General features: G+C 36.1%; 1 protein-coding gene across 2 annotated transcripts; it reads left to right on the top strand.

Annotated features, from left to right (window-relative positions):
* Nucleotides 1-337: 337 nt before the first annotated feature.
* Nucleotides 338-27,568, top strand: GLIPR1L1 (GLIPR1 like 1). 2 transcript variants are annotated; one of them, XM_029954996.1, is made up of 6 exons: nt 338-580; nt 14,610-14,855; nt 18,325-18,425; nt 22,468-22,556; nt 27,190-27,216; nt 27,305-27,568. In XM_029954996.1, the coding sequence occupies exons 1-6, from the start codon at nt 404-406 to the stop codon at nt 27,394-27,396; spliced, it is 732 nt and encodes a 243-aa protein (XP_029810856.1). In that variant the 5' UTR covers nt 338-403; the 3' UTR covers nt 27,397-27,568. The 2 variants fall into 2 exon arrangements, with proteins under 2 accessions (XP_029810856.1, XP_029810857.1); XM_029954997.1 differs by lacking the exon at nt 14,610-14,855 and having other exon boundaries at nt 344-580.

Genomic DNA, 27,568 nt, shown 5'->3' with positions numbered 1-27,568 from the left:
CAGGCCTGGTCCATTGTCAGCATCTAATACACGTTGTCTTTTTACATAACACCAGGCGGCCTACATGTTGCCATCTGGGTGGTAATTCAGAGGCTCACCCCAGTGATTCTGGATTAGGTCCGTAGAAAGCGTCCTGAATGGTTAAAACTAGGCACCAGAGGGCGACTCAGGGCTTTCTCCTGTGGCGCAGCGCTTCGACAAGGGCTCATCCTGCTGCCTGTCCTGCCTCGGGTTCTGGCGCTGCCCTCGGGTGCCAGCCAGCCAGCCGGGCGAGCATCCCCACGCTGAGTTCGAGCATGTGCAGGATGGAGCCACCCCAGAGCGTGGTCCCCACGGGGCCAGGGAAGCCTGCTGGCTGAGCCGTTACCGGTCCAGGCAGTCAGAGCATCCTCTGCATGCCGCCATGGTTCTGAAGAAGAAATTGAGTTGCTTATGGACGTTAGGTCTCTGTCTGGTAGCCAGTAAATCGTCTGCCAAAGTCCCCTCCATCACGGACCAGAATTTTAAAGACAGCTGCGTCGAGGCTCACAACGTCATGCGCGGCAAAGTCTGGCCCCCCGCGGCCGACATGAAACACATGGTGAGAAAGAGCCCAGGGCTGGGATCTTATTTCTCTGGGCCTGGGGGATACATTTGACGGACCCATTTGTATGAGTTCAGTCTGGACTTTCAGCATGCAGTTAAGAATCACACCTTGGCTGGGCTATCCTCCAGGGTAGTGATAGGGATGGACGAGAAGGGAAAACGTAAAGCTGTATCTTGTCCAGGCTTAGCTACCATGAGCAGAGTTGGGAGATTGGGGGGAGTGGGGAAAGGATTAGGCGGTGGAGGAAGGGGAATGGGGGTTGGGGGTGAAGGATGAAGGGTAGTGAGTTAGGAAAGATGGTGTTGGGAGTTGCTTGGTCTTCATTGCTAGGGCTTAATCCATGTACTTGGCAAGTTCGCACAGTTTTCCCCACCCTGTCCCATTATTTTGGCTAGCATTTCCCAAAATGCGTAACTGAGATATAAAAGAAAACACAGCGATTGAGGGTCTCTTGTCCTCTTACCTATTTTTATATATTTTTTTTAATTTTTTAAGGTTTTTAAATTTATATTTGAGAGACAGAGAGACAGTGCAAGCAGGGGAAAGTCAGAGAGAGAGGGAGATACAGAATCTGAAGCAGGCTCCAGGCTCTGAGCTAGCAGTCAGCACAGAGCCCGAGGCGGGGCTCAAACCCACCAGCCTGAGATCATGACCTCAGCCAAAGTCGGACACTCAACCGACTGAGGCACCCAGGCGCCCCTATTTTTATATTTTTTGAACTCAAGGCTGAAACAGCACTACATGTATAGTATTCATTTTTTTAAAATGTTCTACAGGGGTGTAAATAATGAAATTAAGAGTTGAACAATATCAGATTTTCATTTCCATGAAAAACAGTACATGAAGTTTAATTCCAAAAACACTGAACTGATGGTGCCTTTTGTAGACCTCCATCATATAGACATTAAGACAAAAAGAGTACTCTGTTGAAGAATAAGCATCATGAGCATTGGATTATTAAAATAATTAATAGAATTTATAATTTTTAAACAAATGCCTGACTAAATTTTATTACTGGAAATTTCCCTTGCATTGTAACTTTTTCTTGCATGTAAATATCATTATGAAACTATGAATATAAATGTTGACAGAATAGTTTGGCTTATGTGCTATGCAGATGTAACTACATTGCAAAACATAACTATTCCAGCTTTCTTCCTTTCTATCCAACAGATAATAAAATGGAAGTAGGGGCTCCTGGTTGGCTCAGTCCATTAAGTGTCCCACTTCGGCTCAGGTTATGTTCTAGCAGTCCATGGGTTCAAGCCTGGCTTTGGGCTCTGTGTTGACAGCTCAGAACCTGAAGCCTGCTTTGGATTCTGTCACCCTCTTTCTCTGCTCCTCCTCTGCTCACGCCTCTGTTTCTCTCTCACTCACTTGCTCTCAAAAGTAAATAAACATTAAAATTTTTTTAAATAAATAAACACATAAAATGGAAGTATTATAAAATCACAATTCAACAAATGCACAATTCAAAACTGCACTATTCTGCTACAGGGAAAAAGATTTTTTGAGCAGGAAGAGGTTTCAAGTAGGTTTGAGGACACTGAATTAAAACAAAAATAAGGTGATCTCTTTAATACAGAATTGTTAAAATATTTTAATATGTATTATGTACTTTAATCTCTAATAGGTAGCGGTGGTCAATAACATGTATTTGCTATATAGTATTTTCTCCATACTTATTTGAATATCTTTTTTTAAAGACTATCATGTCACTAAGATGCTGTTAAAATATATGTGTATATATTTACATATTTACATATATGTTCATTTTACATAAACACACATATATATGCTTTGTTTTCCGAAGGAAACAATAAAAGAATATACATAAAATTAATTTAAATTTAAATAGGTAGCTGAAGGAGAAAGAGAAGAAAGGAATAGGGTAGATAGACCTGAATGGAAACAAGCCATCTTTGCATTTACCTTGTTTTATAGTTTAAGTTTGTAAACATGTAATAGTTTTTGTTATTTTAACCTTTTACATTTTCTTGTGCTCTTCATTTCTTTGTTTAGATCCATATTTCCACTTGGTATCATTTTCCTTCTGCCTAAAGAACATTAACATTTCTTATACTTTGGTCTGTTGGGTTTTTTTTAATGTTTTATTTATTTTTGAGAGACATAGACAGTGTGAGCAGGAGAAGGTCAGAGAGAGAGGGAGATACAGAATCTGAAGCAGGCTCCAGGCTCTGAGCTAGCAGTCAGGACAGAGCCTGACATGGGGTGTCAAATGTTTTTATAAGCAGATCTGGAGGTGATATATGTCATTCCCACTCAGATCCCTTTGGCCAGAATTAGTCTGATGACCCTAGCATGCTTGCATTAGGTATCTCTAGCACAGACTGCTTTTTTGGTCATCAGTGCCGGAGTCCAGCTCCAGCAGGTCCAGGGTGCCCTGAAGGTTGGACGGTGTCAGCAAAAGAGAGCGAGAGAACCTTGGCTTCTTTCTGATCACCAGGCAGGCACCTCTGCACTGACCGACAGGAGAGTCAGCTTTATTCACTGAAAAAAATGTATGAGGTACAAAACAGAAGTGGCAATTGCCTTAGACAAAATTTTTGATGACAAATTCTTTGGTATGTAAAAATTTCCCAGAATATAGATTGGTAGAAGACTCATGTATAATCTTTATCGATAGTGATTGATGTAGGTGGCTAGATGCTTATCACATGGGGAAGGAAGGTATCTTTAGCATTCAAATACCAGGCAATGTTTTTAGCACAGCAAAGGCAACAGTTAGTTGTTTTGTGAGCAGGGGTCAATAGCCTGTTTTCTCGAGGGGAAGAGAAACAGGTTTCTCAGGAAATGTTATATTTGCTCCTATAATCACAAAAGAAGAAACTCCTAACCTTCCTTCACAAGCTCTGATACCAGTCAGGCAGGCGCCTTGGGGGTCGGTGCTCAAGCAAAATTTGAGTGAGGGGTAGACATCAGTTGCGGGAGGCCCTCACCTTGCAAACTCACCTTACTTCAGAAATGGCTTCCAGCACCTCAGATATTTTTTTATTCTTTCCATCCCATAAGTAGAACAAGTTCAAGGCCTCCTCCAAAGGATAAAGCCCAAATATCCTGTTCAGTTACTGGGTCGGAGTTTAATATCTCTGAGTAGAATGCAACAACCCAACAAGGTCAGTTGTGAATACTCTTGGCCTAGTGTCTGTGTCTATCCTCCACACAAATAATGTTCAAAGACAACACAAGACAAGACAACCATAACAAACACTTCTCCTGAGAAACTGGAAGAATAGGAACCACACAGCAATCATTGGTTCAGAATGATTATGAAATCATTGGATAGTAGATAGTATTCATACCTACTATACTGGAGGTCAGAAAACTTTTCTTTTAATTAAAGGAGGTAGGAGTTCCCTTGTCCATTGTTTTCTATGGTTCTTATCTTCTCCCTCTAAAATTTCCTGCCTTATTCATTATCCTCCTTGGCCAAATTGAATCGGGCATTGGGAAATATGCCATCTTTGAGCCATTGCTTTCTCAGATTGCTTTCTGCCCATGGAAGTTTAAGATCCAAGCTATTCACAGATTTTTTTTTCACAACAAGTTTACAATATTTTTGGGAATACACTTGTCTCAAAAACTCTGAAGGTCTTTCAGCTTAATCAATTCCAAATACCAATACCCGCATTTTAAGTACCAATTGGAGAAATTTTCAAGTCTTGTTTTCTCCTTTTGGTGCTTTTCTTGTTCATCTTAATGGCAGGTATCTTGAAATGTAAATTTTGGGAAAATGGGTACACCCTGATCTATTCATTTGCTAAGGGATTTTTAATCAGTTAAGAAGATATCTTTGGAGTCACATTCTTTATCTCCTTTGTCCTGAGCTTTTCAATCACATGAAAGTTTTATGACATTTGTCTCTCAAAGCCTTTTTAAGATCTCATATCTTATTATATGCTATATAGAAGCAATTTCTTTTCCATGCCTCAAAAGCTCCACATTTCTTGATTCTAGATTTCATTTATTTTCCAAGCTTGTCAGTTTTTTTTACTCTTAAAATATCTTGTTGGACCCATCCTGCAGTAAACAACCACCATTTTGTTTTCCTGTCTCTGCTTAGAGCTTCAAGTTCAGTGTACTCATGATCTGCCTCCTGAGTTATAGATCACATTTTTTTCAGATATTTTGACCCTATATCACATGGATTGCTGTTATTTCTGCCTCTGATATAAATTTCCTCACTGCTTGCCAGCTAACTGTTAAATTCCCCACATGGCTCAGGCACGCTTACCACCAACATCTGTAGCTAAAGGAAGAATAAAAATGGAAGACTACATACAATCTCATTGTTTGCTCAGATATTAAATCTTTATTTAGTAAAGAATGTATGGTTTCAGGGATTTCACTTAACTTGCTCAGATTTGGATTTAATCAGAATAATTTTGCTCATTTTCATTGATATAATCAGTAACTAAGTTTTTACTTCTGAAATAATCAAAACTATTAAAATTATAATGGATGAATAATGATTTTAAGTATTTGAAAATTTTTTGGAAAATTTAAGTTGTATAATTTTATAAATATAAAATTCACCATCTTGGTGATCATGTGCATCTACTAGACATGTAAAGAAAGGATACTATGCTTCACTTAGGTAACATACAGATCTACATTTATCCCTACTTAACAGTAATGGAGGGGCACCTGGGTGGCTCAGTCGGTTGAGCATCGGGCTTCAGCTCAGGTCATGATCTCACAGTTCTTGGGTTCTAGCCCCGCGTTGGGCTCTGTGCTGACAGCTAGCTCAGAGCCTGGAGCCTGCTTCAGATTCTGTATTTCCCTCTCTCTCTGACCCTCCCCTGATTGCGCTATCTCTGTCTCTCAAAAATAAATTAAAAAAACATTTTTAAAAAATTTTAACAGTAATGGAAAGCATTACCATTGAAAAATGTCTTCCTTACCCCAAAAATGGGAATATGAAGAGAGAAGGAAGGAAACAAATCTCCAGTAGTTCTGCTAAACAATATCATATTATGTAAGAATCCACTGCTTTCATGCAGCTTTGAAAGATTTGATAAGTTGATCTTTTTTCTTACCTAAGGGTTAACATAGTTCAAATCTTTCTTAGACTCTGAAGCAGTATCTGTCTCTTATGTCCCAGCAACAATATTCACAAACCTATTTTGCCATTCACATATAAATGCCTTTTGTTTTAAAAACATGTAGCAAAGATGCAGCTGTTTGGTGTCATGGGTCACACTGAACATGTGTTAAGGTTAGAATGAGAAAAGTCTTCCACTTTATAATGCTCTGTGTGTGTGTGTGTGTGTGTGTGTGTGTGTGTGTAATATGTGATGTCCTATAAAATCTAGGCCCAGAGCAGGGATCCTTCTGATTTAGGTCTCAGGTTGGTTTAAGTGTAGATTTTTTTTATGGCTTCACTCTACTTTTAACAGTATTATGAAGCTAGGTTAGGCTGTGGTATAAAATAAATCTGAAATTTCAGTGGCTTAACAATTTAATTCCTTAGTGGCATAAGTTATAGAAAAGGTGAATTGGATTCAACCTCCCTTGCTAGAACAAGGGGGGGCCCCTTACTCTGGTTAGCTCATTGACCTGCAGTATGACCAGAGATCCCAAAATCATTCATTGGATAATTGCTTTACCAATGTGAATAATAACTATCTATTGATTCTCTTCCTATTCTAAAGTAAGCCGTTATTTTTTTCTCATTTATTGCTTTTTTTTTTGTTGAATTAATATGACTTTTATATTCAGACTGCGGTTCTTATTAATTGCAGATCTTGGTTATCCTAGAGGTAACTAGTAATAACACAAATAAAATTTAAAATAACAAATGTTGGTGAGGTTGTAAAGAAGTTAGAAACACCATACATGGTTAGTGGGTATATTAAATTGTGCTGCAGTTCTGGAAAACAGTATGGAGATTACTTAAGAAATTATAGTTGAACTACTGTAAGATCCAGAAATCCCACTTCTGGGTATATACCCAAACAATTGAAATCAAGATCTTGAGGCGATATCTGCACTTCCATGATCACTGTAGCACTACTCACAATAGCCAAGATATAGAAACAACCCAAGGGCCTATCAACAGATGGATGGAAAAGGAAAATGTGGTATGTACATTCAACGGAACATTATTCAGCCATAAAAAAGGAAAGAAGTCCTGGGGTGCCTGGGTGGCTCAGTCAGTTAAGCGTCTGACCCTTGATTTCAGGCTTAAGTCATGATCTCAGAGTTCGTGGGTTCAAGCCCCACATTGGGCTTTGCACTGACAGTGCTGAAGCTGGGGGTGAGGATGTGGGGGAATTGGGGAATTGTTTTTCAAAGGGTATAAGTTTCAGTTATGTTAGTTGAATAAGTTCTAGAGATCTACCATATAGCCTAGTGTCTATAGTTAACAATATGGTATGGGCCACTTCGAAATGTGTGATGAAGGTAGATTTCATATTAAATATTCTTATCACAGAAACAAACGACATCCAAGGACACAAGGAAACTCCGGGAGGTGTTGGTTATGTCTATTTTCCAGATTATGGTGATGGTATCACAGGTGTTTGCATATGTCCAAACTCATCAACTTGCATACATTAAATGTATAAAGTTATTTTATATCAGTTATACCTCAATTAATCTGATTTTTTCAGGATTATTTTTGTTATTTGCATCATTTCTTATAATCTTTTCAGGAATTTTGGACATTGACTGTTATACCATTTGCATTACTCAGTTTAATTCTTTTTTATATTATCCATATACAGCATAAATTCTTCAGTAGCAGACTGACACACCCAAGCATACTCCCACCCTCAACTCTGTGCACAATGTACTGTTTATTTCCATAGCACTACAATTGTGGACACAGTTGAGAATTTCTTGGTAGGTTTTCTTATTCTTCCTTCCACGGAGCAGCTTCTTTGATATAGATGTACTTCTTACATGAGGGCTTGTGATCAGAAGGGCTTGCAGAGTGTCTTGGAACTTAGGGTAGGCAGAAAACAGGTGATTGGGCTTTTTAAAATGTATGTCTATTAGCGTGCCAAAGTTTTCTATTTACAAGTTAAGGCAGAATATTAATGAAATTTTTCCCATAGGGCTAGAGACTTAATAGGAACTTGGTTTTAGGTGAAAGCATGACCAGATCTAAGGGGTCATTAAAATATTTTTTAGAAAGATTTTTAATTACACTGTTAAATCCGGGGGGGGCGGGGGAGGAGGGCAGAGATGAGTTTCAAAGAGTCCCTGAGAATTCCAAAACGCAAATACACTTTTTTAGTTATACATACAGCTAGATGATTATAATTTATACATATTATGCATGTTTGAACTGGCTTGAAATATATGTTTTAAAGACATATAATTCTTTTACCATCAGATATTAATTCCTGCTTTTTCAAAGCTATTGTGTACAACATTAGTATATTAAGACTCATAAAATAATTTTCTCTTGTACCATACTTTGGGTAGGAGACATCTTGGTACAAGCTATTCTACATTAGAACTAACTTTTAACTAATATATTTTCTTTTAAAAGATATACCAGACTTAAGCTGGTCTTTTCTTTCTTTCTTTCTTTTTTTTTTTCTTTTAAAATGGAGAAACCTCTAAATGATTCAGGCAAAAGACTAGGATTTTCACAGGCATAAGAGGAGATAAAGCTTTCCAGAGTTTATAGCTAAACTGAAATATCTTGGAAAAGGAATGAATTGTTTTATAGCAAGGATATAAGTGAGAAAGCCTGGCTTGAAAACATTTGGTTGCTATTGCTCACTTATTGTTTGGTTGATTCTGGAATTACATCTGTCTTAATAGTAGCTGTGAGGAAAATGGAGGCTCTGTTTTTGTGGTATCTTACCTCTTTCAAGTATGTATAATTTTTGGTGAAGGGTGGTATATGAGAACTCATCACTCAGTCTAGTCATTTTTTCAGAAGAGTAAGTTATGATTCATCTTTTGAGAGCTGCTAAAGTCTCTCCACTAGTATACACAAAATTTTTTCATGTAACAATTTTTGTAGTTTGAAAGAAAATGAATGATTAAAGTATCAAAGAAATATAGGCAGTTAACTAATATAATTAGTAGTATGAATTTAAATCTACGATCTTAAAATGAAAAGGAAATGTCATTTATTTTTTCCATTAAATTACCCTAATTATAATTTTTGTCCTCACATTGACAAGGGGATTAAAAATGTGATCTTAAACATTCTGGGGGCTCCTTTCCCCCTATTTTTATACAAAAAAACCAAACAAACAAAAAACAAAACTAAACAAACAAAAAAACAAAAAGCAAAAATCCTGGGGTCTTTGTTCTAAAACATAGGGGAATCATCTTTAGTAATCAAGACAATCATGATTATTATCCTTCCAAAGTAGTCATCATTGTGATGCCAATATCATTACCCTTCCAGGTTTGGATATGCTCCCTACACAGTCTGATGACACAGAAATATTGATAGAGGCTGGGAGAACCATGTTTAATATTCTACTTTCCTTAGGCCACCATGCTACCATCTCTTCTGAAATCCTTCTGTATGCTCACGGCTATGAGTCTAATACTGGCCATAGCCTCTATTTTTAGCTCCTTTTTAAAAACTTTATTTATTTATTTTGAGAGACAGAGTAAGTGCTGGAGAGGATGCAGAGAGAGGGAGGGAGAGAGAAAGAATCCCAAGCAGACTCCACACTGTCAGTGCAGAGGCTGATGCAAAGCTCAGTCCCAAGAAGTGAGATCATGTTCTGAGCCAACATCAAGAGCTGGAGTCTTAACCAACTGAGCCACCCAGGTGACCCTTTATTTTTAGCTACTAATGCTTTCTGCCATGCCAAAATTCTTGAGGCAAAGAATTACAGAATGCCTGTCTACTTACTGGGAATCCCTTTTTTGGAGTTATGTAGATAAGAATGGAATATAAAATTTGCAAAAAACTTAAGAAAGCATCTTACCAATAAGAAGGAGTATATCCATGTGCACTATCCCTCCCATTAAATATAGGTAAAAACCTCAGATATTATATACAAGACATATTTTTCAATTTTTTTAATCTTTATTTAAGAGAGAGAGAGAGAGAAACTGTGAGTGGGGCAGGGGCAGAGAGAGATGGAGACACAGAATCAGAAGCAGGTTCCAGGCTCCAAGCTGTCAGCACAGAGCCCAATGTGGGGTTTGAACTCACAAACTGCAAGATCATGACCTGAGTCAAAGTTGGACACTCAACCAACTGAGCCATCCAGGTGCCCCTAAAGTCGGATACTTAACCAACTGAGCCACCCAGGTGTCCCTAGCAGACTCTTAAAGTTGGAGAGTAAAAAAAGCAAAGAGACTCCAGACTAGCTAGAGACTCCAGACTCAAGAAATAACACAAAGGTGAGCTCCGTGTATTTCCTCTTTGACTCCTGTATATCTTGGATTAGCTATGAAAGAAGCCTAAAACCCAGAAATGCCAATGGATGCAGAAAATAAAAGCCTGGTTTCTTTTGACCAAAAGGGCAGCCTAGTAAGGAAGAAAGCTTTCTTTTGTTTCAATAACCATCCTACTCTGGACAAATAACATGCGGGTGGGGAGGGGAAGCAACAACCCTCCTATCTTTTTTAGCAGAGGCTAAGTGGAAAGCCTAGACTATCATCCTTGACTGATACTAATAAGGTATCGCTCCCACCTCCTCTCTACCAATGTTGTGTCAGAGGAGGCTAAGCGAGGAGGCTTCTAGCCCTCATGAGGCAATAATATAGTGTCCCTTCCCCTCCCAGCCAGGATGGCATCTGAAGAGGCCAATTATGGAATCTGGGCTTGCACTACCACACAGAAGTAATGAAGTGATCTTCATCACCATCTCCTCATGGTGCTAGTGGAGGCCGAGTAGGAAGCTTAGATTTTCATCCTTCCTGGTAATAAAAAGGCAACCCTTACTCTCCCAGTGTGATGAGGATGTCAGCAAAAGCAAAAGCAAAATGAGAACTTAGACCCATCTTCTTCCAGTAATAATAAGGTATCCCTGCTACAGGGTTAGTAAAAGTAGGGAGCCTGGATTTTCACCCACCAACCAAGTGATAAAGATGTGGTGTTCCTTTTCCCCCACTGGAGCAGTGTTAGTGAAGACCTGCTAAAACAGGAGGATTTAATAAAACCTAAAGTGTCATAACATAAAACTCAAAAAGGCAATCATACAATGAAAAATCGCTCATCATATCAAGAACCAGAAAAATCTCAACATGAATGAGAAATGACAACAGATGCCAACACCCAGATGTCAGAAATATAAGGATTATCTCACAAAGATTTTAAAGGGCTCATCATGAAAATGCTTCAAAAAGGAATTATTAAAATGCTTAAAACAAATGAAAAAAACAGAAATGGATCTTATAAAGAAGATTTAAATGGACATTTTACAACTGAAAAATATAACAACTGAAATAAAAAATTCACTGGATGGAGGAGCCTGGCTGACTCAATCAGTAGAGTATGAGACTCTTGATCTTGTGGATCATGAGTTTGAGCCCCATGTTAGTGTAGAGGTTAAAAACAACAATAAACAAACAAACAAAAAAAAAAAGCCCTTACTGGATGGGCTCAACAGTTGGATGAAAATGACAAAAAAAATTAGTAAACTTGAAGATAGAACAATAGAAATTACCAAATCTGAACAACAGAGAGAAAAATGGACAAAGAAAAAACATGAACAAATTGTCAGGGATCTATAAAACAGGAACAAAATATCTGTTCCCAAAGAACAAATGAAGTCCCAAAAGAAATGGAGAAAGAGATGGAAGGGGAGAAAAAACATCTCAAGAAATAGTGGCTGAGGACTTCCAAAATTTGAGTAAAAACATGAACATAAATCTGAGTGAAGCCCAAATACGATGAGCCCAAAGAAATTCATGCCAAGATACATCATAATCAAATTTTAGAAAATTTAAGACAAGGAAAAAAGTTTAAAGCAATGGGAAAAAAGCAATGCCTTCCCTAAAGGAAAACAACAATTTCAGGGTCATCAAACTTCTCATCTAAATCCATGGAGGCCCAAAGGAAGTGGCACAACACTTTCAATTTCAATTTCACTTTCAATTTCAACTTCAAATAGTCAACTAAGAATCCTACCCAGAGAAAATAACTTCAGTAGTGAGGGTGAGTCCTCAGATTCAGGAGAACTAAGATAATTTGTCATAAGCAGACCCACTCTAAAAGAATAGCCAAGGAAACTTCTTCAAACACTAAGATAATGATGAAACAAGACTCTTGGAACATCAGGAATGAAGAAAAAAAGCAAAAAGTAAAAGTATGGGTAAATATAACAAACTATTTTTCCTTGATGTTTTCTGAGTTATGTTAGACAGTTGAAGCAAAAATTATAATATTGTTTGATATGGTTCTTCAGGCATGTAGAAAAATATTTAAGACATATTATTGGTGGAGTGAGTGGTGAAGGAAGGTAACTGAAAGTAATATTTCTATACTTCAGTCGAAGTATAGTCAATATATATATTGAAAAGCATAATGGGTAAATCAAAGTGGAATTCTAAAAAATGTTCATATAGTTCCAAGAAAGCAGGAAAAGTGAAACAAGTGAATGAAAAACAATGGGACCAAATAAAAAATAAACAATAAAATAGCTTATGCTTTAACCTATCAATAAGTACATTAAATGTAAAATAGTCTAAATACATCAATTAAAAAACACTATCAGAATGGGTTTTTTTTTTTTTAATGTGAGCCAACAATATGCTATAACCAAGAAACTCACTTCAAATATAATGATTTGGATAGGTTGAAAGTAAAAGGTTAGAGAAAGATATATCATGTAAATATTAATCCAAGGAAAGCAGGAGTGGCTTTATAGGGGCACTTGGGTGGCTCAGTCAGTTAAGCGTCTGACTTTGACTCAGATCATGATCTCACAGTCTATGGGTTCAAGCCGCATGTCAGGCTCTGTGCAGACAGCTCGGAGCCTGCAACCTGCTTAGGATTCTGTGTCTCCCTTTCTCTCTGCCTCTCCCCCACTTGCACTCTGCCCCTCTCTCTCTCAGAAATAAAAAAAAAAACATTAAAAAATTAAAAATAAAAGAAAGAAAGCAGGAGTGGCTTTATTAATATCAGATAAAGTAGATTTCAGAGCAAAAAAAAATTACCAGAGAACAACATCACATAATGATACATCAATCAATCCATTAAAGAAATTTTAATTAAAGTTTTTTTGCCCTAAAAAACAGACCCTTAGAATACAGGGAGGAAAACTGATAAAACTTAAAGAAGAAATAGGAAAGTCCCCAGTTATATTTGGAAATTTCAACACTCTTCTTTCAATAAGCAGACAGAAAATCAGCAAGGATATAGAAGAACCTGATAAATTAACCAACTAGGATCTAATTGACATTTACAGAACACTCCACTCAACAACTAAATAATATATATTCTTAGGAAGTGCCTATGGAACATTAACTACAATTGACCATATTCTGAATCGTAAAGTGAAAACAACAAATTGAAGACAACTAAAATTACATAGAGTATGTATGTAGATTTATGATGTCTTGATACCTGGTATAGCAAGTCTTCTAGCTTTGTCTTATTTTTTAAAGATTGTCTTAGCTAGTGTTGGTACTTTGAATTTTGAAATCAATTTCCACCAAAATAAAGTTATGTGGATGTTCTTTAGAAATGATTTAAATTTCAATATCCAATCCTCTCTAATATTAACTGTCCCAGTTCATAAACATTTTATTTTTTTAATGTTTTATTTATTTTTGAGAGAGAGAGACAGCATGAGCAGGGGAAGGTCAGAGAGCGAGGGAAACACAGAATCCAAAGTGTTTCCAGGCTCTGAGCTGTCAGTACAGAGCCAGATGCAGGGCTCAAACCTATGAACTGTGAGATCATGACCTGAGCTAAAGTTGGACGCTTAACCAACTGAGCCACCTATGCGCCCCAATAAACATTTTATATCTATCCATTTAGTTAAGTTTTTACTAATTTATCTGAGTGATATTTTGTAGTTTTTCAGTGTAGAGATTTTCTATATCATTTATTGGATTTATTTTTATATATTTTTTATCTTTGAAGCTATTTGTTTCTGAAGTATGTATCAAAGAACAATTTTGTATATTTTCCTGGTATTTGGAAACTGATAATTTCACTTTTTTCATATAGTATTGTTGGTGCATTCATTTGAATTTTCTATGTTCCCAGACTTGTTATGTATGAATAATAATAGATTCCAAATATTATACATTTTATATATTTTTCCTATGTATTTATAGCTCACATATTTTATTATACTACCTGACCCCTCGTATTATTTTATTTTATCATTTTTTTATTTAATGTTTATTTATTTTGAGAGAGAGAGTGCAGGGGAGGGGCAGAGAGAAGGAGAAAGAGAATTCCAAGCAGGCTCCACACTGTCAGTACAGAGCCTGACGCCGGGTTTGATCTCACAAACTGCGAGATCACGACCTGCACTGAAATCAATAGTTGGACGCTCAACCAACTGAGCCACCCAGATGCCCTGGCCCCTGTATTATTTTAAATAAAAATAATGAGACATCTTGTTTCATTCCCAATTTTGGGGGGAAGCTTTCAATATTTTACCATTATATATTGATGTCTATTGTAGAGTTCTTTGTTTTTGGTGTTGGTAAATATTCTTACTCATATTAAAGACATTTTATTCCTAGCATTTCTAAGAGGCATTTCCCCTTTTTAACTATGAATGGGTATTCATCCTTCACTTATGATATATATGTATGACCTGAATTACTAACTATGAACTCTTATTTAAATCACATTCAACTATATTTATTGAGTTCCTGTACTGTACCAGGCCATCTACCAGGTATTGAAAATACAAAGGTAAACTGCCATAGAATGGCACTAAATGTCTCTAAAGCAGAACTAAAAATAATGACTACAAACCGAATACCCAAAAAATCTATATTTTATTAAGATAAATTTTTAAAAAGTTGAATTGATTACATTGATTAGAATAACTTTAATTCAAACAAATATGCATAAGTGAATTTAAATTATCTTATCTTTCAGACATGGGATGATGCTTTAGCAAAGATTGCTAAAGCATGGGCAAGCAAGTGTCAATTCAAACACAACACCTGTGCATCAAAATCTTATGGATGCCATCCAACTTTTGAGTATATTGGAGAAAATATCTGGTTAGGTGCACTCATCATATTTTCGCCAAAATCTGCTGTTGATGCTTGGTTTAATGAAACTGAATTTTATGATTATAATACCCTAGCATGTTCCAAAGTTTGTGGCCATTATACACAGGTAAATATTTGACATTTTATTGATTAGTTCTTATTTATGTACATTTAGATCAAAAGACAACTTTTTGAGCATTTTCTTTTAAGTGTATTTTCAGTATCTAAAAAATACACCTTCATTTGAAAGATATTTATACTGGGAATAGAATTCTACGTACTGATTTGTTTGTGTATTTGTTTTGTTTCTCTGAGTTTAAAAATCTTCCTTGACTGTCATCTCACTGCATTGTTTCCAACAAGAAATCTACTATAATCTTTTATTTATTCATTTGTACTTAATGTGTCCTTTTGCTCGGACTGCCTTTAAAAACTTTCCCATTATTACAGGTCTCAAGCAGTTTCATAATAATGCAAGCAGTTTTCTTCATGCTTTTTGTACTGCAGTTTACTGAGCTTCTTTGAACTGTGCATCTATGGTTTAAATCAAATTTTGAAAAATGTTTGTCATTATTTCTTCTAATATTTGCCATTCTCACTTGTTCCTCCCTTCAGAGTTGTTACCCATGTAGAAGACCACTTGAAGTTTTCCACAGTTAACCAATGTGCTCTTCACTCTTTCCTGGATTTTTTTCCTATATGATTAATATCAGATAGTCCTATTGCTATATCTTTAAGTTCACTATTTTTTCCTCTTTTTATATCATCAATTACTGTATTTAGTATGTTTAATCTTTCATCTAGATTTTAATCATATGGGATACAGTTATAGTAATTATTTTAATGTTTTCCCTCCTAATTTATCATCTATGTTAGTTCTGGGTTAGTTTCAATAGATTGATTTTTCCTCTTTGCTATGGGTCAAATTTTCCTGCTCCTTATGCCACTGGATAAATTTTATTATAATCTCAACTTTATAAATTTTGCCTTTCTGGATGCTGCATATTTATATAACTATAAATATTCTTGAACTGTCTTCTGGGATACAGTTATATCACCTGAATTTTTTTTTTTTATTCTTTTCTTTCCTGTAAGGCAAGAGTCTTGTACAGATTCTACACAAGGGCCCAGAAATTGGTATTTTCCAGTGTGGCTCATAGGAGCAGGCTCTCTTCCTGGCCCTGTTTAAGTCTTACCATTCTTTCCTCTAGTTTTTATAAGTGGTTTTTCCCAGGCCTAGGGTAGTTTCTTCACATGCATATTGATTACTGCTCTGCTGAATTGGTGGTGAGGACTCCTTGCAGATCGGTATAGTTGTGTCTCTATACGATTTTCAGCCCCCAGGTGCTATGTTCCTGCCTCCTTGGTCTCCCCCAGATTTTCAGCTCTGCCTCTCAACTGTGTGAATCCATCAAGCTTCTCCTGGTTTCCCACACCTCAACGCCCCCTCCCACCCCCAGCCATGACCTGGAAACTCTCTCACAGCAATAATCTGGAACACCTGTACAGCCTGAATCTTTTGCTCTCAACCCACAATTATCCTTTGTCGCCTGATGTCAGGACCTTGAAAAACATTATTTCCTGGTATTTCCCCAAGTATACTGGTTGTTTCGGTGGGAATTTTTGGTGAGAAGTAGAGGTCACTTTTAAGCTAAGCCAATCCTAAAAATGGCACAGCTCCTCTGAAGCCCCATTTAAGTGACAGAGGGGGCTCTCTTCTCCAAACTTACTCATCTGTGTAAGATGTATCCGACTTAAATCAAGGCATTTTTATCAGAGAAACGCTGAACAAAGAGGTTAGCATCTTCCATGCTCCTCCCCTCTTCACTCTTTGTCCAATAACAGGACATTGTAAGTCTGGATACTCTTCTTTACCTGCAAAGAATATAGTTTGCCTACTGCTGGGAAAATTGAAATAATAGAATCCAAATATCAGATGTGCTGATAACAAAAAGAATGCAATATCCCTAAGATGGCATCAAGACCAAGTTATAACCTTTATATAATCCTTTCCCTCTCTCTCTCTCTCTCTCTCTCTCTCTCTCTCTCTCTCTCTCTCTCTCTCTTTCGTCTCCAGGAAAAACAAACCTGTTCCCAAATATCCCTCCTCCCCTAGCATTGCTGCATAATTGGAAGCTCATTCCTTACTGTTAATTTACACATATGCTTAGATAATTAGGAACAGGTGCATTCTTCCTATTGGTTCAGCAACTATACCTTGCTTATGTTCAAACAAAATGAGCTAAAAATTTCTTGCATTTACTATTGGAGATATTCATACTGAAGTTACAATCAGTGTTCATATTGTCACATCCAGTCCCTTTAATGAAAGCAAAACATTTTAAACCTACACATAGTTGATATTTACTTTTACCATTCCCGAAGCCAAAACAAAAATCACAACTTAGATACATTAAACAAACAGAATTTTATGGAGTTATCACCTATTCATGAACCATATATTTAGACGTGGTTTCTTAAATATACATATATACATACATACATACTTGCAGTCGTATGGCTTATTAACTTTTTGAAATATTCAAAAGGAAAAGGATCTCTTTAGGGTCTAGCTTACTCTCGATTTATTAAGTAGGAAACTAGCTCAGAATTTATCTATCAGTCTCTAAAGCCACACACATGGTTAGAAGCAAAATTCATTTCTTCTTAATTCACTCTCCTTTTTATTACACTTTGCTGTTTCTCAGGCAACCAAAGAGACATTAAAATATATTTTGCAAAATTGTTGATTCTGGCTATACCTAGGCCATGGGAAATAGTGACTAGCACATCAGTTTATAAAATATGTTAATAAATCTGGTTAACTGAACTATAAAATAAATGAGTTCAGAAAATTCATTTATGTTATTAAAATCTATTTTAATTTTCCTTGGTATTTTGCTTTTCAAATGGAGGAAATAAGTATTCTCCCTTAATTCATTTGGGAAATAGAGAAAAATTCCCTTCTATCATTGTCACAAAGAAAGAGTAATATGCTTCACTTTTTTCTCTCTCCCCCCATGTCTGGTTTTCTATAGGAGTCTTCTCCTTTTTTACTAACTTTGTTATTCTTTGCAACTAGACAAAAATAAAGATTCATCATATCTGTGTCAGACACCTTTCTGTGGTAAACTCATGTCCTTAATCTCTATCCCTATCTGTCTCTTGTGACTTAACAAAGGTAAGAATATGCTTAAGACCACAAAATTTGAAATGTGGTCATAAATGAAGTTGAATTTTTCCAATAAAAAGAAATAAAATTTCATTATTGTTTCACTTCTAGTATGATTTTAATATCATTTGTATGATATACCCATGGAGAAAATTAAAATATATTTTATAAGTCATCTAAAACAATATAACTGTCTACATTATATTCTCCTCCTGATTTATGATAATTAACAGTGAGGAAAAACCAGCTAGCCCTCCGGAAAGCAGACTTAACAAAATAATTGTTTTAAACTTAATATTAAAAATTAAGAAAAAATATATACAGTGTGCATTCATTTTTGGTAGCATGATAGATTATATCTGTTTCCATAATGCATTATTTCCATAAAGTTATTTAACATATTTTAAAACTCCTTCCCTTATAGGTAGTTTGGGCCAATTCATATAAAGTTGGTTGTGCAATTAAAATGTGTCCGAACCTTGGGCGCCATCAAACTGTAATATTTGTATGCAACTATGGACCTGCGTAAGTGATTTCACTATTCAAAATATTTTAAATTACAATACATGTTACGATTGTTTCCAAAATAGAATACTAGACAAGAATATTTTTGATAAATGAAGTCTCTCTCTATAGCACTACCCAAAAGAAATACATTAAAATAGAAGGTGGTGAGAGATTATTACCTAACATAAAACACTGTACCTGTCATGAAATAATTAAACTTGAGAGTGAACAAGAAAAACTCTCAAATAAATGACCTAACCTTTATTTAAAGGAGCTCAAAAAGAAAAGCAAACGGGGATCTGGTTAAGCATCTGACTCGATTTCTGCTTAGGTCATGATCCCAGGGTTGTGAAGCTGAATTCATCAGGCTATGTGCTGAGCTTGGAGCCTGCTTGGGATTCTCTCTCTCTCTCTCTCTCTCTCTCTCTCCCTCTCTCTCTCTCTCTCTCTCTTTCTCTCTCTCCGCCCCTCCCCCACTCACACTCTCTCTGTCTCCCTCAAAATAAATAAATGAACATTTAAAAAAGCAAAAGGCAAACAAACAAAACCCCAAAGCAGTAGAAGGAAGGAAATAATAAAGATTAGAGCAGAAATAAACAAGATAGAAACTAAATAAATAAATAAATACCAGAAACCACAATAGAGCAAATCAATGAAACCAGAGCTGGTTCTTTGCAAAGAAAACTGAAATGGATAAACCTTTAGTCAGACTTCTAAAATAAAAAAAAGAAAGAAAAAAAAGAGGGAGTACTCAAAATCACAAATGAAAGAGAAGAAATAACAACTGATACCACAAAATACAAAGTATTATGAGAGAATATTATGAAAAATCATATATTAACAAATTGGACAACCTAGAAGAAATGAAAAAAGTTCTAGAAATATATAACCTACCAAAACTGAATAAGGAAGAAATAGAAAATTTGAACAGATTGATTACCAGAAATAAAATTGAATCAGTAATCAAAAAGCTCCCAACAAACAGAAGTTCAGAACCAGATGACTTCACAGGTGAATTTTACCAAATATTTAAAGATGTAATTCTTTGTCTTCTCAAACTATTCCAAAAAATAGAAAAAAGAAGACTTCAAAGTTCATTCTATGAGAGTATTACCTTGATAACAAAACCAGATAAAGACACCATAAAAAAGGAGAACTACAGGCCAATATCTCTGATGAATGCAGATGCAAAATCCTCAACAAAATATTAGCAGACCGAACCCAACAATACATTTAAAAATCATTCACCATGATTAAGTGGGACTTATTCCTGGCAGGCAAAGGTGGTTCAATATTCACAAATCAATTAACATTATACATCACATCAATAAGAGAAAGGATGAAAAACATGATCACTTCAATAGATCCAGAGAAAGCATTTGACAAAGTGCCACATCCATTCATGTTAAAAACCCTCAACAAAGTAGGTTTAGAGGGAACATACTTCAACATAATAAAGCCCATATATGAAAAACTAACATCATACTCAATGCTGAAAAACAGAGCTTTTCCCCTAAGATCAGAAACAAGACAAGGATGTCCAGTCTCACCACTTTTATTCAACATAGACACAGCAATCAGAAAAAAAAAAGAAACAAAAGGCATCCAAATTGGTAAGGAAGAAGTACAACTTTTACTATTTGCCCATGCCATGATAGTATATAGAGAAAACCCTAAATCCCACCAAAAAACTACTAAAACTGATAAATGAATTCAGTAAGGTTGCAGGATACAAAATCAATGTACAGAAATTCATTGCATTTCTATACACTAATAATAAAGTAGCAGAAAGAAATTAAGAAAACAATCCCATTTACAGTTGCACCAAAAAGAATGAAATACCTAGGAATAAACTTAACCAAGGAGGTGAAAGACTATCAAACATTGATGAAAAGAATTGAAGACAACAGAAAGAAATGGAAAGATATTCCATTCTCATGCATTGGAAGAACAAATATTGTTAAAATGTCTGTACTACCCAAAGCAAAATACAGGTTTAATGCAATCCCTATCAAATTACCAACAGCATTTTTTACAACAAAAGTAGAATAATCCTAACGTTTGTGCATTACCACAGACGATCTCAAATAGCCAAAGCAATCTTGAAAAGGAATAAAAATAGAAGCCTCACAATCCCAGATTCAAGATCTACTACAAACTACAAACCTGTAATAATAAAACAGTATGGTACTGGCACAAAAACAGACACAAATATCAATAGAAGAGAATAGGAAGCCCAAAAATAAACCCAGGATTTCTATGGTCAATTAAGCTTTGACAAAGAAGGCAAGAATATGCAATGGGAAAAAAAAAAAAAACAGTCTGTTCAACAAATGGTGCTGGGAAAACTGGTCAGTTACATGCAAAAAAATTAAAACGGACCACTTTCTTACACCATATACAAAAATAAACTTAAAATGGATGAAGGATCTAAATATAAGACATGAAACCATTAAAATCCTTCAAAGAAGCACAGACACATTGGTCATAGCAACATTTTTCTAAATATGTCTCCCAAAGCAAGGGAAACAAGGGGTGCCTTGGTGGCTTAGTCGGTTAAGCATCAGGCTTTGGCTCAAGTCATGATCTCATAGTTTGTGGGTTCGAGCCCCCTATCGGGCTCTGTGCTGACAGCTAGCTCAGAGCCTGGAGCCTGCTTCAGATTCTGTGTCTCCCTCTCTGACCCTCCCCTGCTTGCACTGTCTCTCTCTGTCTCTCAAAAATAAATTTAAAAAAATTTTTTTAATTGGGAAAAAAACAACTTCCCCTTTAAAAAAAAAAAAGCAAGGGAAACAAAAGTAAAAATAAACTATTGGAACTATATCAAAATAGAGAGCTTCAGCACAGTCAAGGAAATAATTAACAAAACTAAAAGACAACCTATTGACTAGGAGAAGGTATTTGGAAATGACCTATCTGATAAAGGATTAATATCCAAACTGTATAAAGAACTTATATACTTCAACACACACCCCCACAAAAAATAATACAACTAAAAATGGGTCAAACAGGGGCACCTGGGTGGCTCAGTAGTTTAAGCATCCAACTTCAGCTCAGGTCATAATCTTCATAGTGTGAGTTCTATAGGTCTAGCCTCATATCGGGCTCTCTGTGGTCAGTACAGAGGTCGATTCAGAGCCTCTGTCCCCTTATCCTCTGCCCCACCCCTGCTTGTGTGTGCATGGGGCGCCTGGGTGGCTCCGTCGGTTAAGCGTCCAACTTCAGCTCAGGTCACGATCTCACAGTTTGTGGGTTCAAGCCCCATGTCAGTCTCTGTGCTGACAGCTCAGAGCCTGGAGCCTGCTTCAGATTCTGTGTCTCCCTCTCTCTGTGCTTCTCCCCTTCTCATGCTCTGTCTCTCTCTGTTTCTCAATAATAAATAAATGTTAAAAAAAAAAAAAAAGACAGGCTACAGACATGGAAAAAGTCTTTGCAAAGCATCTACGATAAAGGTCTTATATCAAGAATATGCAACAAACTCTCACAATATTAGCAAAACTTAAAACTTAATTAAAAAAATTTTTTAATGTTTATTTATTTTGGAGAGAGAGACAGAGCATGCACAGGGGAGGGGCAGAAATAGAGGGAGACACATAGAATACAAAGCAGGCTCCAGGCTCTGAGCAGTCAGCACAGAGCCCGACACGGGGCTCAAACCCACAAACCGTGAGATCATGACCTGAGCCGAAGCCGGATGCTTAACCGGCTGAGCCACCCAGGCGCCCCAAAACTTAATTTTTTTAAATCAAAAGGTAATCACAATGTCTACTACAAAAATTTTGTGGCCATCACATGCATAATTATATTGGGTTCACATCTAATTTGTATTCTATAGAATATTTAAGAATATAACTGTTTTGTAGATTAGGGACATCCTGTAAAGAACAGTTTTAATGGTTTCATTTTATAAAAGAAAGGAGCGTAAACTTGGGACAAAAATTGTTATTTTTCCTTTTAAACATTCATGAGTGAGTGACCAAAACAACATGCATAAACTCATGCACAAAATTAGAGAAATTAATGGCCATTTGGCTAACCAATGACTCTCTTTTTTTTACAGAGGAAATTATCCAAATAGGCCCCCTTACACTGAAGGAGACTCCTGTTCGTTGTGTTCAGAAAAAGATACTTGCATAGAGAAGCTCTGTCGTAAGCAAAAAGAAAAAAAAATAATCACTTTATTCAGATATTCTGAGAGCAAAGTTTCCATAAATTAATTGTATTTTAAGATTTGGATCCTCAAGTGTGTAAAGAATTATTGACAAGATTTGATTGCTGCTATATGATGATATAAATAATTTGTCATAAATTATCATGTTTTTTAATGTTTTTTTTTAGAGAGAGAGAGAGAGAAACAGAGACAGAGTGGGAGCAGGGGAGGGGCAGAGAGAGAGAGGGAGAAACAGAATCCGAAGCAGGCTCCAGGCTCTGGGCTGTCAGCACAAAGCCCAAAGAGGGCACCAACCCACTAGCTGTGAAATCACCACCTGAGCTGAAGTCAAAAGCTTAACCAACTGAGCCATCCAAGCACCCCATGAATTAATTATTATCATATTTAAACTCAGATGATCCCTCCTTTCTTCACTGATTATTTTCCCATTCAAGCTAAAGGACAGGAAAGGAGTTAGATATAATAACTATGATTCAGTTTGCTACTATACTCAAAATGACTATTCATCGAGGTGTGTTTGTATTTGCTTCTAATCATCTCCTATTTTTAGTTAACATTAAAATAGTGGCTCATTCAGAAGCAATACATTAATCAATGTCCAAATTAATTGTGATTTAAAGCTAGTATGTTTCTCTCCCATAATCAGCCTTTTGGTTCTTACAACAGAGATTTTTTTTTTAAGGATAAGTACCTAAATTCTCAATTGAAAAAGAATTTTGAGTGAAACAGGAGAAGAGAGATGACCTGAAAATTGTGAGGAGGAGGAAGATGAGGACGGGGAGGGGTAGGAAGAGAAGATTTGGTGCCACAAAGACACAAAAAGAATGTGTATTAAATGATTCATTTATATAAAGCTCAAAAATCAGGCAAAACTAACCTACATTTGCCATTTGGAGTCAGGATAGTAGTTACCTTTAGAGAAGAAAGAGGAGTTAGTTGAGTAGAAGAGGATACTAGAAGGACTTTTTAGACCTATGCTATGGTTATCTACATCTGTGTACTTTGTAATAATTCATCAATCTTTCCATTTATGAGGTATGCATACTTCCATATCCATGTTATATGTCAGTTACACAATGAGTTAAAAGTATGGCCCCTCTGATTTTACTTTTCATTCAGAGCAGTTTAAAAAATAAATTTATTTATATCTATTTGAAAATTAATATTTTCTAATTAAAAGCACATAAGGATAACAATTCATACACTCCTCTTTTTCAAATGTTATTTAAATTCAAGTTAGTTAACATACTGTGTTAATAATGGTTTCCGCAGTAATATTTAGTGATTCATCACTTACATATAACACCCAGTGCTCATCCCAACAAGTGCCCTCCTCAATGCCCATCCCCCGTTTAGCCCATCCCACCCCACCTAACACCCCACCAGCAAGCCTTAGTTTGTTCTCTGTTTCTAAGAATCTCATGGTTTGCCTCCCTCTCTGTTTTTATATTATTTTTCCTTCCTTTCCTCTGTTTTGGTTTTTAAACTTTTGTTTCCCATCATCTGTTTTGTTTCTTAAGTTCTACACGAGTCAAATCATGATATTTATCTTTCTCTGACTGACTTATTTTGCTTAGCACAATACACTCCAGTTCCATACACATTGTTGCAAATGGCAAAATTTCATTCTTTTGAATCACAGAGTAATGTTCCATTGTATATATATCTACCATATCTTCTTTACCACTTGTCAGTAGATGGACATTTGAGACCTTTTCTATAATTTGGCACTTTCTCTCTCTCTTTTTTTTTTTTTTTTACTTCTCCTTCCTGTCCAGTATCCAGGCCACTATTATTTTCTAGTAGTTTCCACTTCTTTTCCTTCTCCAAATTGTTTTACAGAAAGAAAATCCAAATCAAATCACTTTTCTTAAAATTCCTCAATTGCATCTGACTCCAATTAAAGAAAAATATGACTCTTTTCCAAGGTCAACAAGCCCAAGCATGATTGTTCTGGCTCTTCCTTTTCTCCCCTACCATTTTGTTGTTGTTGTTGTTGTTGTTGTTATCCTCCTTTTGACAAACACTGAGACCCAGGATCACCACTCTCAAATACTCCATCCTCCTTTTGAAATCTCCAGCATCTGGATCACCTGTGGGTCTTGTTCTAGTTTCAAGATTGTTTTGTTTTCTCTTGGTTGTGGTAATATGCTCTATTTGTTGGTGTGGTGAATTATCTTTAAAGATGGCCAGTAAGGATTCCTCCCCTTCTTATACATATGCCACTCCTCCCAAAAAGTGGAGACTATTTCTCCTCCCCTTGAACAGGGACTTGATATTGTGCCCTTTAGAAAAGACTTGGCAACTTAGACTTTTTTTCTGATGGAAGCCTCCCAGCATTGCAAGAAATCCATCCTCTCCTGCTGGAGAGGTCACACCGAGAAAAGCCGTGGAAGAGGAGCCGTCATCCTTCTTGCTCAACCCCAATTGCACTCCAGCTATACGCAGCTATGTGTTTGAGTCCCGATGACTTTATGTAGAGCAGAGTAATTGCCTACCAGAGCCGGCCAATCCAGATAATTGTAAGAAATAACAAACTGTTATTGTTTTAAGCCGTTAAATTCAAGAAGCTTGCTTCACAGCAATGCATTACAAAGACACTTGGTGTATGTCTATTGTTTCTTTTAAACATGTAAAAACGTGTGTAAAACAAAACTGTAGAGTTCTACCTTTTCCTCTGCTGAACAGAAAGAGTCAGGGTTGTTCACCTTAATCCAAACATAACTTAGTCAATGCTAGCTTAAAATTTATGTAAGGTTCGATCTATCTCTGTTTGTCTCTGTTCTAAGGGTGTAGATTTCTAGGGCTTTCCACTGAGACACTGGTGTGTTCAATGTTGCCTTTTCCTAATGGGTTCTAGATTCCAATCCTTATTGCTTTAGCACTCTGAAATTACTGAAAAATCTGCTTTGCTTTCCAGAGGTTTTCACCCTAGGATTTTAGCCTTCCACCCCCATAACTTCCAAATTAAACAAATAGTTTGAGAACAAAATATCCATCTCTTATACTCATTTCCTCCACCTTTGCCTTTCACCCAGATCTTGAACTACTCAATTCTCCAATTTAATCTTTCTTGTCTTAGAAGACACACAAAAGCTCTGCTGGTTTCTGTTTCCCAAAAATCAACTTCTGCCTGGGCAAAGCCCAGATTTTCAGCCCTAGACCTGGGCCCAAAATGAACAAATGGATCCAGAGAAAAAAATTGCTTTCATAACACTAGCCCATCTCTCTGTGGATCTACAGCTCTGAAATCTTGACGCTCCAATCTTTGTTGCTCTAGCAAATCTCTGAGGCTCTTAAACATTGTTTTGTTGTACTTTATCTGAATTTTCTAGTTGTGCTCAATGTGGACTTTTGTCTGTCATGACCTTCGACATCACAAGATTTAAGCAGTTATTAACAATGGATCTTTAAGACAGCACCACACAGCTGCCAAGTCTATATTAACCTTTGCTACCTGGTAGGAGGTGTTTTCCCAACTTATTTCTTTTCTAAATTATTCAGAAATTACTTGGCTCTTCTTGGACCTTTGTTCTTGCAGATTAATTTAGGATAAGCTTATCAATTCCACAAAAGACCTTGAAATTTTGGTTGGATTCACATTGAATTTATAGATAGATTGGGAAAGAATTAACATCTTTTCCCTGGTTTCTACTTGTTTAAGGTCTATGATTTTTGATCCATGCTTTTTCTCTTTTACATTGATCAGTGTGTATATAAATCCAATTTTTAGTTTTGTTGACTTCCTTTTTGAGAGACAGGATGAGATATCATATAATGGCTAAATGTATAGGTCTTAGAATCAGCTGGCTTAATTCAGAAAGTGAGTGATTGGTCCCCAAATTAAATGAGTTCTCAGTAAATTTTAGCTACTATTATAGTTAAGACCTCATTATTTTCTATCATTTAACCTAGTTGATGTTTTTCATAGCACTAGTCACTCTCTGGAATGATAAATTTTATTCATTTTTACTTATTTTAAAATTGGTGTTAGATCTTCTCCCCTTACTTTTCTGTAAGGAAACTTTATTTTTTCCTGATAACTATTTATAACCAAAGCCTATGATTATGTTAAATACATGGTAGGCACTCAAAAGTGAATGAATTAATTTAAAAAAGTAAACAAATGAATTCCTACAAAATTGTAGGATCTTGTTAGAGAGAGGGGGGGAAAATTAAAGAGGGAAAGACATAGAGCAAATTTTGGAGCAAGAGCCACACCAGAAAGGAATAAAATATTTAATGGGGGATGGGGACTCTGGGTACCAAAAAGTCAACTTGAAAGAATTACATTCCTTTTCAGAGGATTTAAAAAGCATGGCAGAGTGCCACAAGTAAAAGTTAACTACTTTACATAGTTTTGTCAAGTTTAGACTTTTTTGCCTTCCACGTGAGAACTGCTCTACTAATATCAGTTGACATGAATGGTTGGCAGGGGCATCATATAGATTTTTAACCAATGTGGGATTGGGGGTTATATGTTCTGCCCTTTCATTTTCTTAAGTTAAACCAAGTTTAAAGCCAAACTAAGTTTCCTAAGTTTGTTATCTTATTTAAAAGGCCAGAAAAGCAAGTGAATGCCTTTAATTCTATAATTTTTTTCTATCTTAGGTAATAAAGAACTTGATAAGCCTGCAAGTACGTATCAAACTATTTCAATATTGATTCAATTACTTCCCCACCTTGAAATGAAATGGAGCTTTTAACTGTTGTGTTTTATTGACAGAATATCCAAATTGGAGCCCACAAGGGAAGGCACCTCAGCTGATATCATATCATTCATGGTGCCTAGTTTCTGTTCTTCTGAGACTATTTTAACTATCATTTATATACAAGAAACATTCTCAGACATGACAATAAATGACTAGTTTATAGCTGAATGTAACTCGCATCGGTTTAATTCTTAAAATTTCTACACTGTTGTTTGAGTTGAATGATTTTAACAAAAGATGTATTGTGGTAGCAATAAAAAAAAGTGTTTTTAAATGTT

The sequence above is a fragment of the Suricata suricatta genome, chromosome 10 (assembly GCF_006229205.1).
Source record: "Suricata suricatta isolate VVHF042 chromosome 10, meerkat_22Aug2017_6uvM2_HiC, whole genome shotgun sequence".
In the NCBI taxonomy this organism is placed as follows: Eukaryota; Metazoa; Chordata; class Mammalia; order Carnivora; family Herpestidae; genus Suricata; species Suricata suricatta.
This window is presented reverse-complemented; position numbering and strand designations above follow the sequence as displayed.